Here is a 16,872-nt window from a genome sequence, read left to right on the forward strand (position 1 = left end):
CGGAGGTGGAGCCGCAGCGGTGGCTCTCATCAATCGGACAATGAGAGGATGCATGGCTCAGAGAGACAGAGGCAGGAACATCTTAAAATTCTGACAGCGACAAGATGGCTGCGCAGAGGTCACGGCCAAAATCAGAAGAGTTCAAGTAAAGAGGGAGAACGCCTTCACTGATTGGGAGGAAGGGAAAGAAAGTGCATCAATAGAGGATAAGAAAAAGAATTGCTCTGACTAATTTTGAACAGGGCTTCGTTAAAACAATAGATCCCTGTGTCCACAGCGGACTGTTGAAACCTTGTATTAGTGTGAATGTTTTTACAATGTCCACTTGACAAAAATTTAGTTCATTAAAGTCTATATTTAAATGCAGAAAAGGTCCTGACCGCACTTTGTAGTCGTTGAAATAACCCAGACGTTCCGAATACTAATTTGGCCAAGTTTTAAAGTGCAGATGTCCTTTGCACTATACACATGGAAAAAGAAGCTTAATATCTTATTTTACACCTACAGTATATGAAAGTCAGGACTGATGCTGTCTGTAAACCACACCACCTTTCCACAAACAATTTAAATTCTCCTTCCTCCCTTCTCTCCTTGCTGCTCTGCAACCTGTAATTTCAAATAATGTGTTTTTTTCCTCCCCACCTCTCAAGATTTTTTCGCTCTTGGATCAGGGGCTTGGCTCGCCGAATGCTGCTATTGTTTACAGTCTAATTTGAGAGGGTGGAACAGTGACCTGCATCCCAAAGCAGACATTACACCTTCCCCTGGTGTAGAGCACACATGCACAGGCGGAGCAGGCGGCGCACAATGTGTAACTGCCATAATCACTAAGCAGACGCCGCTGTTCTCTCCCTCATCAGCTTCTGTTGGTGCAGGTAACCCAGACAACCTGACAGTGTACACAAATTAGAGGCAGGCAGAAGAAGGGTATGATTAATGGTTCTCAATAAGGACAGGCCCTGGAGGAAAGAGGACTGTAGCAGCGGTGCTTATAAATCCCAGGGATTCTCCGAGGCAGGGAGGAGGTGGGAGGCAGAGTTCGATTTGGGAACCAGGGGAAGTGATTTGGGGAGGGGGTTTGCTGTGTGATGCAAAGACACGATGCAGGACTCATGTTGCTGATATGTCTGTGCTGTTATATTAAATAATGAGACAAAAAAAGCCTATAACATGCAGGCTACAATATCTTAATAAAACCTGTTTTAGTATCAGATGTGATGTTGCTCAGGCTGCCCCTTGAGACTGGAGCTTCTTAGAATAATCTCTCCTCTTGCAACAAGAGTGGGTGCAGCCCACATCTCTCCCAGAGAATTCCCACATCCCTCACTCACAGACTTTTCCTCTGAAAGGCCTTTTTCTCACCTCCAAAATTGGAAGTTTCAGTGGTCTAACCGGGGGGAACTTCACAGATCCTCGCTTGAGAATATCCTCAGATTCTCCTCCTTCGGCTCAGTTTGGTGGCTGTCCTGAATAAATGCAGACATCTGTCACTGCCGACGCATGGCTCCGAGTCATTGGACGCCTTCAGACGCTATAAACTGATCGGATTGCGCAGAGTGGGAACCCCTGCTCGTGTGTTGTGGATCGTTCCTCCGTTCCTCCACATCCAGGAGAGGTGAGAGCAGCGCACAGCGCCAGACGGACCAGAGCGGGTTAGTGGGGGATACGCAGCGGAGCGCACGGCTGAGGACTTTGTACAGCGCAACTCCAACACAAATGGATATTTACGTGGCTTTGTTATCCTTTTTCTTTTTTACCAAACCAGGTAAGTACAAGTAGCGCAGCTCTCTGTAGTCGCAGTGAGGAATTTTCTCACGAGTAACAAGATTTCAGAACGTTTTTCTTTCTTTTCTTTTTTTTTACGCTCCTCAGTTTGCACCTTGAGCGCAAGCATGTCAGAAATGTTGATAGTGTCTGAACCGCAGATTATTGTTTTTAATCAGCTGCGGTTCGTAGAGTTAATATTTGAAAATAGTAATAACAGCACGCAGTTAAGATGGAAGAGAGGACACCTTTTCTTTACCTTTTAACGGGTGCGCACCGTGCACCCACGGTCCGTGGAGAACACAGGTGATGGTCTCGGCTACGGACTGTGCATCTCAGTGAGCAGCATCAGCAGCCCTTGCGTGTGAAATTAAAACTGCGTGACTTTTTCCCCACAAGCAGTGAAATGCATAAGCAGTGACCATGTCTGTTTGTGAAACGTATTAGGATTTTAGTTAAAACCCTGTCAGGTTTAATCCTCTCAGCAGGCTCTGAACACACCGCTTCTCATCCTCTAACCTCCCTCTCTCTCCATCAGCTTTGGCTTTCGGATCAGATCAAGACTACCAGATTGATATCATCAATGAACTTGACCTGGCAAATGCCACCTATGGAATTACCCAAGTGGCGGGTCTTCACAACAGCAGCAAAGCCTTCCTTTTCCGAGGTAATGCACGCACTCCGACAATTTCCTCCTCATTAGTCGCGCACTCAAGTTCGCAAACGTCTTTGTCTTCTGTTTCATGGCTGAACACACAGGCACAGACACACACGCAAGCCCGCACGCTTTTCCCTTTTTTTTTTTTTTTTTTTTTTTTTGGTGTTTGTTTCATTAGTTCTTTGAGCAAAGCCATGCAGCGCCACACCTTTTGGTGTCACACTATTAGCGGGGATTCTGAGGCGGAACACTCCGGGGAGCCTCCTCTCATAATTACTCCACGTTTAATTTATACCAGGCAGCAGATGCCTCGGCTATCGTGGACACACTTGATCGCCTTGTGTGTGAAGGATTTTTTATTTTTTATTTTTTTTACATATCCAGTGACATTCAGTGTTGTGTAATCCGAACAACTGGTGGTTAATCGATATCAGGTGTATCACATTGTGAGGACCCCGATGGGCTCACAGCGTGAGGCTCAGATGTTTTGAGCGCCTCAAAGATAAAGAAACAAACAAGATCCTGATTCCAAACGCACGTCAAAGCCATAAACCCTAATGGGAATATAAACTACTGATGGCCTGCGTTAACCCTGCTGAGGGAGGGTGATGTGAGCTGTGAGGCCAGTGTCAGGGGATAAGTTTGCTTTTTTTGTTTGTTGCTCAGCTGCTCCTCTGCACTCCACCAGGGACTTGTGGTGTTTGGTGCAGCATGTTCTTTTTCTCATGTTGTGCCTTCAGCTTAAAGCAGAGGATGCATCAGTAGATTTGAAGTAGAATGAAGAAAGTGTGGGATGACCAGCACGGAGAGAAACATATCTGTGACTGAGAGAGCGAGAGCGAGTAGTTGTTTCAAGTGTTTCTGCTTTTTTGAACTGCAGCCAAGCAGGAACAAATGGCACAGAAACAAATGATTATTTATTAATTCAGGTATTTAGTATCATTTCCAACAGTTTGATAGGCAGGTATGAGTTTTCACATTAATAGTTCAATGTTGTTCCAACGCAATGAAAAAAAAAAGTGTTGGAGTGAAATGGAGAATCTGGAGAATTTTCACTTTTTGTTGTGAAAATTCAAAGATACTGGCACAAAGACCAGCAGCTTGAATCCAAAATAAGCAGCAAGGGTATTGAGACTCATATCAGCAGAGTGCAAGTGCAGAGTTTGTGTGTGTGCGTGTGTGCGTGTGTGCAAATGCATGTGGTCTTATTTTGTAGAGTGCTTGGCTTGGTGTGCCACTGGCTCAGTATGAATGAAGGCAGGGCAACTTGGCCAACTCTGCTGAGGTGGAGCTGTCCAAGATTCAGGGCTCTGGAGGCTATACAGGATGCACAACCTCACTTTTTACTTGCCCCCCCCCCCCTCCCCTCATGGTTTCCAGGCTCCCATGGTTGAGGTGCAGCAGTAAGATAGTGTGGGAAAAGGAGGCTAGTCCAGTGGGGAAAACTGGACCTGTGAGTTTTTGGAGTGGACGCTTGTGTTGTGACCTATTTAACACTTTGCCCCCCTCTTGCGCCGCTTTCATGGCCCTGTAACCCAGATGGCACCAGAGAGCAGCTGCAGCCAAAGATGCAGTATAACTTCCAGCAACTATACTATACTTTACTTTACTTTACTATACTACTTTTCTCCTACTGTACCTGGTAAAGTGGACGGTGCAATAGCTCACAGCAACAAGCAGCCAGTGATTTACTGCCCGGTAGAAGCTTTGCTGGAGCCGCTGGAGCTGATTGGGTCAGTGATTATTCACCGTGATTTATGTACGCTGTATGCAATCATGTTGTGCACTGAGCTCAATATCATATTTCATCTGTTTGATTGCATAAATAGCGGAGGAACATATTGTAATGCTGGTGAAATGGCTGGGAGAAAAAAAGGGCAATGCGGTGCTCCAATTAGTGTCGATAGCACAGAGAGAGAAAGAGAGTGCTCTGCCAGTGTCTTTGGCTGGACACTGGGACCAGTCTCTCTGGTCTCCCAGTTAGACACTGATTTACAAACAACAGATGGCTTGCATCAGAAAATAGATTTAAGCCTCTCCTCATAAAGTTTTTTTTTTTGCAGAATAAGGCACCAGCTCACTTAATGAAAGCCCGTTTACTACAGTAAAGGCATGCAGCCTCCACTAAGAGGTCCTTGTTTTGATGGGTGATCTGACCTTGCGTTGAAAGAAAGGAAAATGCTAATAATCACCCACCGTGAAGTGATAGCAGGGAACAAAGCTCAGCTAATTGCTAATGAATTTGCATATTTGTTATGGCTCGTACTTTTTCTTTATCACTCCTTGCTCCTTCCCCCTTACATTGTGGGAACTTGTGTGATGTATTGAATACAGTTAATTTGTCCAGATGAAGGGTGACCTAGTTTCTCATCCTACATTGGAACCCAGATTGTCAACCTCAGTACTCAGACCCCTCGCACCCCCACCCACCTCCCTGTCGTAGTGTTGATTTAGATTTAAAATTCCTCTAATGGTGATTGTCAGTTGGTATTCTGGTATCCCCCTGTGGGTTGATGTTGGGTCTGTTGGCCTGTCAGTTCTGTGCCGACTGAAGCATCTCAACTTCAAACCGCCGCAGCTTCAATCGTGCAAAACTCTCCTCATCAAACTGTTTAAAGGCTGCTCAGTTCTTGATATGACTCTTTATATATATATATATAACACCTGAACAACTGTCAGATGGATTTCTATGAAATCTGCAGCAAACAGTGTTGTTTCCCAGAGAAAGGACTCTCTGCTCCTTGGAGCTGCGACTGGGACCTCTGACTCTGGAACTGACGTGGGCTGTTTTCCAAATTATAGCCCATTCAGTCTGACTAGGTCAGGTGGGGTCCTTGCTGTATTTGCTGTTTGCTTTCTGTTTGTGTGTCAAACTCTAATACCTGAATAGATCCAATCTGGAGGTACAATTTTTTTTTTTTAAACACAGGGGGGAAAAAGTGTGTTATGACCTAAAACCAGACGTGTGAGCTGTTAATTGTAGAGGAGAGGACATGTATTACTACTCATTCCAGCTTTTCATATCTCAGTAATTGCATTGTGCTGCTGCAATGCTGCTGTTCATGTCCATGGATTTTGGATTGAGTCTAATTATTCTGTCTGGTCTGTTTGGACAGAATCTGACTGTTGCCATTTATTTTAAACAGAAACTAAGAGCATAACATTTAATTTGGTGTTAGATGTAGTTTATTTTCAAGGATCTGTTTTAACATTCACTGGAGTAACTTGTATTATGATGAAGTTTTACAGGGCCACAAGTTTGACTATAGATAGGATCTATTGTGAGCTAAGAGATGCTAAAATATTAAATCACTGTATTTGTACTAGTGAATGGCAGTTTTGATAATGAGTGACATCATTACAGGGCATCTGTATTAAAAATATTACTTTAAAAATTGTCACACACCAGAATCACTCAAGTAATAATACACTTCTCCATCACTAGTTTCATTTTTTATTTTATTCTGAAATTCCTCTTCCATTTGCACCATTACAAAACGTTCACTGATTTGATAAACCTTTTTCATTTTGTACGATTCAACAAAAGAACTGTTTTACAGTTGTATTAATTGGTTATTTAAGTTATATACATGCTGTTAAATTGATAGACTTACACAACATGTTGGAAACATATCCAATTGTGAGCCCATATCGTCAGTATAGATCCTTCTCTTCTCCATTGACTCTGGTGCTCAGAGTCATTAATGTTAAGTAGTCACATGGCAACAACAAATGCAGTCTTGATCTTGATATCCCTCAGATCTATAAATGCACCCCCTATCAGCCTTTTAGACCAATTATCCTTAACATATGACAAATCAGTGGACTAGTTTTTGGACTGAAATGGTCCTTAATTAACTTTTAATCGACCCCAGTGTCGATTCCAATCAGATTTCCTGTTTTTCCAATCTCATTTAAAGCAGAAATCCACACTGGAACAAGAGCTATACTGTAGTTGATGCACTTTGCTTTTCTGGGTCAATTCAAGGCATAATTTGTTGTTTTTACCTGTGGATCATGTTGCATGTACAGCATATATCCAGCTAATTTAATTGTAGAAAGATTTTCTTTAGCGCTGGTGCTGAAGTTCTGTTTAACAGCCACTAATTACTTGAAATCTACATCTTCATGCTCCCAAAAGCTGCTTTAGGAAATACAGGAAATCGTTCATTGTTGTAGAAGTTGCTGAGAGGGAAAGTGTTCATTTAAGCAGTGAAAATTAATGCTCAGAGGACTTGTTCTACACACAGATGTCTTTGTTTGTGCCATACCACTTGTATCAGTTATATAAAGCTGCCCACTGATTAACACAGGAAATCTTATTTGTATGATGTGCATGGAAACCAGAGTACTGAGAAGAAGTTGCTACTGCAATTAATGTGAAAACCGCAACTTTTTCACATTTAATGTTAAATGGTGAGCATAAGAGGTTAGAGGTGTTTAAATAAGCACGATGAGTAACAAGACGTTCAATCCAGTGAAGTTCATCAGGGTCTAATCGATGTTTCCATACTTAGCTTTTCTCTTAAATGATGATACATCTCAATGTGGGTGGGATACCTGAACTTTTCAGAGCTCATGATGCTGCAGAGACCTGTGTTATCACTGTAGATGATTAAACACTGTGTTCATGCTTTGTCCACGCTGCAACAAGTGCCTCACAAAATGTAAAACGTATTCCACGGACAAAAAATGAAGCTGAAAAAATGTCCAAATGTAGATGAAGAGCAGCTTATATGGAACAGAGCTATATGCAGCAGATGGCTGCTACCCTCTGTGAATAAGTCTGCAAATCCTGCTTCACAAGCAAAGCCTATACCACTGATTTGTAAGACTGATTGCCTAAGTAAGAGAGTAATTTGCAAGTGACACCGAATTAAATAAAGTGACTGGTCTGTTATACAGGATTTATTGAACTACAACTGAATCTAACCTTTTTAGAAAGGGTGCTTTCTCTGGCAAATTGACACTTGTACTGGCACAATGCAAAAGAGTTAGACTTGACTCTGCTACCACAGACTGTCTCCAGATCAAATGTATTGTTGTTGATTATAATCAGTAATCAATTGTTCAAAACACCTCAGGTTTAATTCTCCTTTGCTGACCATGTCAGACTTGCCCTCTCGATTTTAGTCAAACATTTAAGACTGAATCTTTTGGAGCAGTTCACATTTTCCACTGCACCACACAAAGCTGAGTGGTAATCACAGCAGTCATCACAGAGGTCTCCTATCCAGCATCTTTTCTGGATCAGTTCACAAGCGGCTGCAGCCACATCTTGTGTAGGGCCGTTGTCGTACTGTATTGTTGTAGGGGAAAAATGTGTTTTGTTAAAGCTGGAATAGGTATTTTATGAAGAGCGACTCTGAAAATCACTCAATTTCAGCAGTTGCTCCCAATAGAAAAGAAAAACTGAATGTTTCTCAAACAAGAGGCCCACCAGTTACAGCTAGCATTTTATTACCAGCAGAACACAGAAGGTAACCAGCTGCTGCCTTACCTCGCTTCCTGGTGAAACCTTGACCTGACCTACAATTACCAGCAACACGACAAAGCCCAAACTGGAGCAGCATCGACCGAACAAACCAATGAATTATTTTATATGTGAAAGGGAAAAACAGACCAATGTGTGCCGAAGAGAAAACTGTATATTGCCTCATGATGAATGAAGGACTGAGCTCACCTTGGAGTAGTTTATAAAGAGATGATCTCAGGCGAAACTTTTTGATGAATTTACGAGGTAAGGATAAAACTTAACCCCATTAAAAAGACCAAAAGCAGCAATGTATGAGGACTTTAGTATATCTTCAGCAAACAGGGAGGGAAAAATGTATAGTCATGGACTGTTTTTCACCTGCAGTTTAAAAGATATTTTGGTGGTCTTTTCAGTATTCACAGCTGGAGGGTGGTGTGTGGGACAGGGACAAGTGAACTACCGTGGGCTTGTTGGTGGAAATGAAGAAATGTGTCACACAGTGGAATGGTGTGGTTCATTGTTGTCACTGTAATAGTTTTTGGATAATAATGTAGGTCCAAACTTTGGTTGCATGCAGTAATTTATAGTGGGAGCTATTCATCATTGGGATTTGTTTGCAGTGCAGCAACAATAGAGCTTGATATGGAAATGATTTGGTTTAAAAAAAAAAGTGCCAATCACACTGGAATGAAGAAATCAGAGAAGGAAACACTGACAATGAAACTGAGCACTCGGGGGGGATCAGAACATAGTCCCGCAAAGCAGGTTGGGTTTTGAGTAAGAGGCAATTTTCCCTTTTTCTCAGGGAGCTAACATGAGATTACTATCTCTCTCCCTGCACTCGCTCATAAAACCCAAAAGTGAATGCAACAGGTTTGTTTTTTTTCCTTCTCTTTCTCTGCAGTTGTCAAAAGGCAATATGAGAACGACACAGTAGGAACTCCCATCATGAATTTAAATGGATGGAGCAAATTCAGCTAAGTGAGAACACCAACTCACCAGCTCGAGGTTCTGTGTGTCAGCCAGCTCCATTTTCATGTCCCACACTTTCCCTCCTCCCAATCCCAGCTTCTCTTTACCTGTGGCTCCTGCATGTGCAACAAACTCTGGGTTCCAGGTCTTCAACACGTGTAGAGGGACCCTCATTCCCTTATTTCAGCCCTGATGACCCTCATGAGTTTATATACTGTTGAAGATGGCTTTGACTAACTTGTTACCAGCAGAGGAACCTGAACTGTACAAATTTCACATCCTATTGGATCATTTACAGCTCCCCTCTGCCTGCCATATTGCCCTTTCCTATGCACATGATCCACAGCCTTTTAGCAACCTTAGGGCGACAGTATGGTCAACCACATCAGCTGGCCCTGAGAGAGATGCAGACTAAATCTCCCCTAGAGTATCCCACGGAGATGCTGTGGGGTTTTAAACTTTTGCAGTCCGAGTGAGATCATTGCCATCGTCTCTATGATCAAGAGAAGGTGATGGAGAATTGGCCTGTGCCTCACATGTTCAGACATTGTTGAGTAAACTTCCCCTAGAACTGTGCTGATTCCTTTCCGGCCAGAGGAAGAATGGGTGATGAGCGTAGAAGAAAGTTTTCTGAACGGGCGATGCGCAGTCGGCGAATGGTTTGACCGCAACTTAAGCAGTGGTTTATCCCGAAGTAGTGATCGCCGTTTCGACCCTCGACTGAGATAATCTTTACTGCATGTCAATCCCCAAGCCTCGTTCCCTGCTTTTCTGTCTCTCTTCATTGTCATTAAATGCCCCAAAAAATACAGAGAAAGAAAAGAAAGAGAGCAAATTCCCTGAACAAATAAATCTGTCTCCACTACACGTGTTCATGTGATGGCCTGTAATTGCAGGATTTGGGTGGAGGGGGGGATGATTCCCTCAAGTTTTGAAGTCTGAATTGAGGCCGAGCAGGACGATTACTGCTGATTACAGTGATTACTGTCCCTCAATACACTGAATAGAAGGGCTCCTAATTATGTGTAATGGTGTAAGTTTTTTGCCTGTGTTGTCTTGCATCCATCAGGGAGTGTGCACTTAAATCTCTGATCTGATACCTCACCAGATGCTGCGTGTGTGTGTGCGGTGTGTGTGTAGGGAAACAGCTCACCGTTCCCTGCTCTCTTGTGTTACAGAGGTGTTTCATCAGTTTTAATCTTTTAAATCGACACTAATTGGTTTGTAGACTCTACACATAAAAACACAAGCAACAGGTTACTGATTAATAAAGGGAAAAATAGTTTCTGCCTCCACTTGGCCGCCTGTGTAATTGTCAATGGATTTCCCTTGACATACGTATACCCTCCCCCTTTCCCCCCCTTTGTTATATAACTGCAGTGAGGCAGGACACTGTGCTACAGAATCCAGGGTTGCATGTCTTACCCCTCTGTCTCACCATGTCTGCCGTCTCTTACGGCAACTCCTCCAACCTGAACAACTATATATGTTTTTGTTCAGCCCTCTGATACGACCCAGAGGACTGTCTCCTAAAATAGCGCAGGTGCACCAGACCCAGGTTGTCATGGCTGCAATAATAAACATGTGGACCATTCTGAGAGTAGTGTCCTATACTTTTATCAGTATGATTAAAATAACTACTCCCTAAGATAAGATAGGATAAGAAGATAAGATAAGAATGACTTCATTAATATCCTAGTAGACTTTGTTGTTTATATTACGTCACTGCCCTTTTTCCTTTGCTCCTGTCACAAATATTAAAGCTAATTGTTCTTTACAGCAAAACATAACTATGGGTCATAATAAGCTGCTGCACAAATGGCCTGTAGGCTTGTTTTTTTTTATACAGGAAGGAAATCTAATGCAAAAAAAAAAAAAAAAAATTGCAAGGACATGTTTTGGCTTAGTCATAATCTTTGCAGAAATGAGCTACATGCACACTGAAGTTCTGAATCGTTTTTCCAAATTAAAGGTTGACGATAAAATTGTTATTGAAATAGTTTTTTGGTAAGATTTTTCTGTGGTTTGTTGTGTCCGTCGTGTTTTAAAATGGTGATTTCAATGTACGAATGAAGGAATGAAGGAATTGAAGGAAAAATCTCTCCCCTACTGTATCTATGGCCTGTGGTCTGTCTGTGTCACCTGCATTACAGGGAAATTGAACTCTTTATTGACAGTGCTGCATGACCTTCTGTGTTTCTGACTCTAAAAAGCTTGTGCAGCACTCTGTTAACAATGTTGCTCTATAAAAGGGTATTAACGTTAAATGTTATTCTTCTAACACAGTCGCTTTTACAGATGCTGGAGTGATGTGCGTTTCAGCTCTTAATGTTTCGTCTGCATCTTCTGTGCTACCGTATGACTCAAAGTTCCATTTCGCCGCCACAGATTAAGTGGTGTTTTAACCTCCATCAAATCTTCCACTGACAGGTCTCCTTGTCAACCCACGGCCACTATATATAAATCAATATGAAAACTCAATTGCCCATTTTGGTACCAACAGGGATTTAATCCATTGACTCTGCACTGGTGATGGAGTTCATATTTGAATAGGAGGCTAGTTATATCTGTCTCTTTACAGATGGTTTCTTGACACTTAATCAAAAGACAAATGCCTTGAACCAAACAGTTTGGCCTCTATGTTTTTTTTAGTATTGCATATTTACCCTTGGGCTAACCGAAGACAGTGGAAGGTTAAAAAGGCAGCCCGATAAATCCATGTACCACCACAGGTTTCCTTTCTTCTCAGCATATCAGCGCTGCACATGTTACTCCTAATTTAGGAAGTCAAAATATGCCAATCTTTGATGTGCTCTAGTGAAATGTTATCATGTTTGTGTCAGGCGATTGGGCAGGCGTAAGGTTTGGCTCCAGTCGAACAGATCTGTCTGTTCTCTCACGGTGAAGATGAGACTAAGCTGCATGTAACAGAATGGAAAAAGGAAGAAAAAAAAAAGGCAAATTAGAGAGCTGGATTTAGCTCACAATTGCAGATGATACAGAGAAATTAGTGCCTGGTCTAAAAGAGGAGAGACTGGTGATGACACGTTTTAGAAATCTTGATTAATCCAAATGAAGCAACAAACACAATATGACCTTTTAGTTATTCTATTTTTTTCGTAGCTGGCTGTTTCTGCACCATTCCTGCAGGTTTGGATTGAACTGGAGTGAGGTCTCATTCTCTCCTGCATCCATGTTGTTGCTATTTATACCTCTCCCCCCCGACTGCAGAGCGGAGCCGTGTTGCATATGGCACAGATATTACAGAGAAAGCCCCATGCAGCCAGGCCCGAGAGGCTGTGGGCACTTCACAGGAGCAGCTAAGCCAGGCTACAACTCTAAAGTCTACAGCGCACAATCCCAGCCGCTGAATCCAATGGAGGCTATCAAACCTTTCATCTTTTATGTATGAGCTTCCTGGCCGTCCTACTGCTGGAGGAGGCGAGACACTGGTCCCACCTCAAAGGAACCTCGGTGGAATTATTCCATCTGAATTATTCATTGTACATGAGGGTGATATCTTTTAAAGGGACAGACGTGTCTCTGTTGCCCCCCTGCTGTCAAATTAAAGGCGGCGCACGGGAACAAGGGCCAGACACAAGTGTCTTCGGTCGGCTGTGGGAAACATGATCTCATCTGGCACACCCGGACTAAAAATCTATATAATTGGTCAGGAGTATCACAGTCTCCAGGGTCCAGGATCAATAGTGAAGGTTTACTGTAAAGGATCAATCTCTGGCATTGAAGCCAAGAGATGAAGCTGCATTGTGCAGTTTTGGCCTCAAACTGTAGTCATTCCCCCCTCTCTAACCATTTCCTGTTGGATATATTTCATATTTAAACTTATTTGGATGGGATATGTTAGTAGAAAATATAGGCAGCCCTATTTAAAACTGATGTTGGATTTTGATTTTGCTTTTAGCTCACTTGTTTCAATGTCTCAAATATCTTAACCAGTAGGAGTTGGAAACTTACAATTCCTAACCACACACACGGGGGCTGTCTATACTCCCACAGTGCTGTTTTATTAGCTGCACTTCCCGCTTAAAATTGTACATTTTCAGAATTTAAATGATTATTTTGAGCCAGGCTGCTGACGTGGCTCCGGAGATTGTTCTAATCACTGTAACACGTGGTGGTAGAAACTGCAAGTCTGACTCACCCAGCTTATCCTGGTGTGCAACACATACAAATACATTTACACATGCACAGTAAATAGTTATAGCTTTAATAAAAACACCACATATTGCAGCTCCCCACAGAGTTCAGTGCACAGAAGGAGGCTCGATTGCTGGCTCCTTTAAGGATGCATCTATTCTTTTTTTCCTTTTTTTTTATTACGCGTTCGACAGCAGCAAACTGTGCTGTTTTGTTTATATTTTGCAGCACTGTCATATTTTTCTCTTATGAACAAGGCAGGTTGTCTGGGAAGCAGTTGCAGTGGTGCATTAGACTCAAAGCTCACGCTAAGGCCTGGCTCATCATCACACACAGAGAAATGACATCTGCAATCCAATGCGCTTAAATATCTCGGCTGCATGACCGGAGACCTACACGGTAACCTCAGCAAGGAGCAATTAAACCCTGTCTATTTATTGTTGCCTCAAACTGTTCTTGGAAGGTGCATGAACGAGCCTTCAGCATCTTCCTATCTCCATGAGAACCCCGATGTAATTAGCCCGCTTTTCTACTGCCTGCAAGGATTGTCTTAGTTTTGATGGTATCACTGTTGCACTGTAATTGCATTCAATTTCACTCAGTTGGCTTTATAACCTAGCATAGATTAGAATTGGAAGTTGTGCTGTTATTTTGGTACCAGATGGACATGATGTGGGAGATGCTGTCTGGATGAGCAGCCAACCACCTTATTACCAACAATGCAAAAATAATTTCAAATATTTTTCACTATTAGCATCCTGCTAGCCAATTGAGTTTGCTGCCACACTGTTCGACTGAATAACTTTACTAGAGCTGCACAATAAATTGCAATATGGCGAAGTGCAATATTGATGTTACATGAGCTGCATTTTTTTTCTCCTTTTTTTTTTGGTTACAACATTATTGTGCATTGTCAGTACCATAGTGTTGTTACAGATGCGCTGGCAGACTAGTCATATTCCTAAGGCATAAAGGTGCATGTTTGTTTATTATCACATCATCATTTTTTTCCCCGACTGAAAATAAACAGCAACTTTTTTTTTTACTGAAATCACAATCACTGCATTAGTCCATATAATCGCAGTGTGCCTCTTACCGTAAACCCTCTGTAGCTTTTGAAATGCACATCATGTACCATACAGTATAGTATGTCATAAGTAGGTTTTATTTATTAATAGGAAAAAAAGAGAGAGGAAATAAATAAATAAATCAGTGTTTGCAATATTTATGTCTGCTCACACTTTTATGTGGTAATTGGCAGGTAAGTTGTTCCAGTATCCCTGGAGAACTGGTCATAGCTCTTATGTACAGTATAGATTTAGTCTAAGTGTTTCCAGGCTCCTCATGTGATCCAACTCCATGATGTTGATATTCTCTATGGAAGCCAGACCATCTGTTGCAGGACTACTTGCTCCTTGTGGTGCTACTGTATACCGGTACATACAAAGACATACAGACGCATAGACTGGTTAAAATTGGTTGTTCTAAACAAAACCTTTCATTTTCATCCCCACACTTCTGAAAACCTTTATATTTTTTTTTGTTTTCTTCGTGTTCTCCAGCTGCCCTTTTCTTCTAAATAAATAAAATCTTACCAGGAAAGTAAACAGTGTCTGTGAGATAACAGAAGATCTCCATCCAGCAGTCGTCAGCTTTTTTTTTTTTCTTTTTTTTTGCAACTGTCAGACCCTAGAGATCCACTTTGGTTGAACTAACAATACTTCAGACAAATAAATATGGTTTAGCATAACCACAAATCATTATTCTGGATAAAGTATTATTACCAAAGGGGAAAAGGGAAAGTGTGTCACGAGTTTACTGTAGCTGCATTGGGTTCATCTCCCAAAATGTGCTCACGGTCCATCATGGATTAACCGTGAACACCTACAAGCTGGTTACCAGGACAACACTGACACCATTACTGCTGCACGTCGGTGGTAATTCAGCATACCACGAGATGCAGCAGCCATGAAAGCTTCAAGGCAAAAGGTGTCACTGACAACCTTTTAAACTGAAGCTGAAGCCTGTAACATGCCGGGGAAAACACTGAGCATATCGCTTTTGCCATGTCGACACCTTGCCAGACTAATCTGGCTGATTTTCATGTTGAAAGTGCAAATGAAACTTCACATGCCTTTGGGGGGGCCGAGAAAGTTTCACCACTGCTGGATCTTAGGAAACTGTTCCAAACAGGTGGGAGGTGCTTGCCGCTTACTTTAGGCTTCTCCCTGTTTTCAATATAGTGAACTTGACAGGTGTGAGTTTGTATAGGACATTAGCTGGCGTTTCAGGCTGTCAGACTAATGCAGCGTATTTTGTGCACCTTAGAGCCCATGATATTTACTGTGTCAGTCTTGGCTTAGAGGTTGTGTACAGAATGCCGTTTAAAATGGATGGGATGCCATTAAAGTAAACTTGGGAGACTACTGCCCTAAAGATAAAAAAGAATAAAAATCACAGTGGACCCAGTTGTCTTGGTTTTATGTCAACTGGAGAACTTAAAAAAAAAAACAGAATTTGTAAGATTTTACATTGCACTGGTGAAAAGCCTCACCCTCTAGGGAGCATGCATGAGCCCAGTTAATGTCATTAGAGCATGACTGATCACTAATATTTAAATGACTGAGAGCAACATATCATCCAGTTTTCTTTTTCTTTCTTTTGTTGTGTGTTGTTTGTTTGTGTTTTTTTGCCCAGTGTCAGCAGGGATTGGCTCCAGTTCAAATGTTTTGGCAATCTACTAAAGAGATTTTGATAATTTGTGTGTAGAAATGTAAATTTTGACCTAATGGAAAGGTCAGTGGGCCAGAGTCATCCTCTGGAGACACTGAGCATTCTGATAAATTTTTCATGGCAAGCTGACCACTAGTTATCAGGTCCAAAGGGTTGGGTGCACATAAGCTCTTGGCAGCATTCTTCAGCTTCAGCTCTTCTTCAGCTTCTCCGCTGCTTTAGGGGCAAAAGTGTAAATTCTGTTGGAAAATATCAGAATTTCTTGTTAATATTGTCAAACCCATAAAAATACCTCAAATGGACATTCATTCTATTAAAGAAGGAGTAGTAGGAAACGGAAGAATGCTTAATTATCAAGCAGAGCCTGCAGTTTGTTGGAGCTACTGCTTTATGTGGCTAATCCCAGCTGACACAGGGCGAGGGCGGGGTACACCCTGGACTGGTCACCAGTCTATCACAACAAACAGCACACTCGCACCTACCTAGAGTCACCAGCCTAGTGTGCATGTCTTTGGACTGTTGGAGGCAGCCAGAGTACCTGGAGAGAACCCACAAAGGCTCAGGGAGAACATGCAAACACATGCACCTTTTTGCAAGGTTGCTAAACACCTCTGTGTAAACACCAAAAATGTGTAAAATATGAAATCTATTAGAGTACGGAGCAAGTTAAGATATGTCCAGCCCATATAAATATGTGAAGTAAAGCTATGAACATATACTGTACCTATTTAGTAGACTGACACCTGTCATAGATAAATACACTACTTCCCCACAATGTGAGGAATGACGTCTTTAAAATTAATGAGAAATTGATGAGAAAAAAACACAGTGTCAAACAAGTCCCTGTTGAAACAAGATGAAAATTGAAAACATTGAGAACATGAATGTTAACCAGCGGGAGAACAGTTGTGAGGAGAGACAGGGTTTGATTTCAGTGTTATGTTGGCTTTATTGGTTTCAATTATGCCTGCTAGAGCAGCATGAGCTCTGCCGTTGTCTATGAAGCAATACATTTCCATAAAGCCCCACTTTAATGAGTTCTAAAAAAAAACGAAACAACAACTGGTTGAGCTATAAACCTTGAACATAGCTGGACCGCAGTGTTGGAGTT

General features: G+C 42.0%; 1 protein-coding gene across 1 annotated transcript in view; it reads left to right on the forward strand.

The window, feature by feature from the left end:
• Positions 1-1,593: 1,593 nt before the first annotated feature.
• LOC311007263 (protein kinase C-binding protein NELL1-like) overlaps positions 1,594-16,872 on the forward strand; it is a gene marked incomplete at its 3' end in the record, with an annotated part of 272,144 nt that continues 256,865 nt past the window's right edge. Inside the window, exons 1-2 of the mRNA XM_084000380.1 lie at positions 1,594-1,765; positions 2,303-2,431. Coding sequence (XP_083856506.1) covers positions 1,717-1,765; positions 2,303-2,431 — 178 coding nt within the window. The 5' untranslated portion in view covers positions 1,594-1,716. The remainder of the gene's footprint in view (positions 1,766-2,302; positions 2,432-16,872) is intronic.

This window comes from Trachurus trachurus, assembly GCF_905171665.1.
Source record: "Trachurus trachurus genome assembly, chromosome: 3".
Classification (NCBI taxonomy): Eukaryota; Metazoa; Chordata; class Actinopteri; order Carangiformes; family Carangidae; genus Trachurus; species Trachurus trachurus.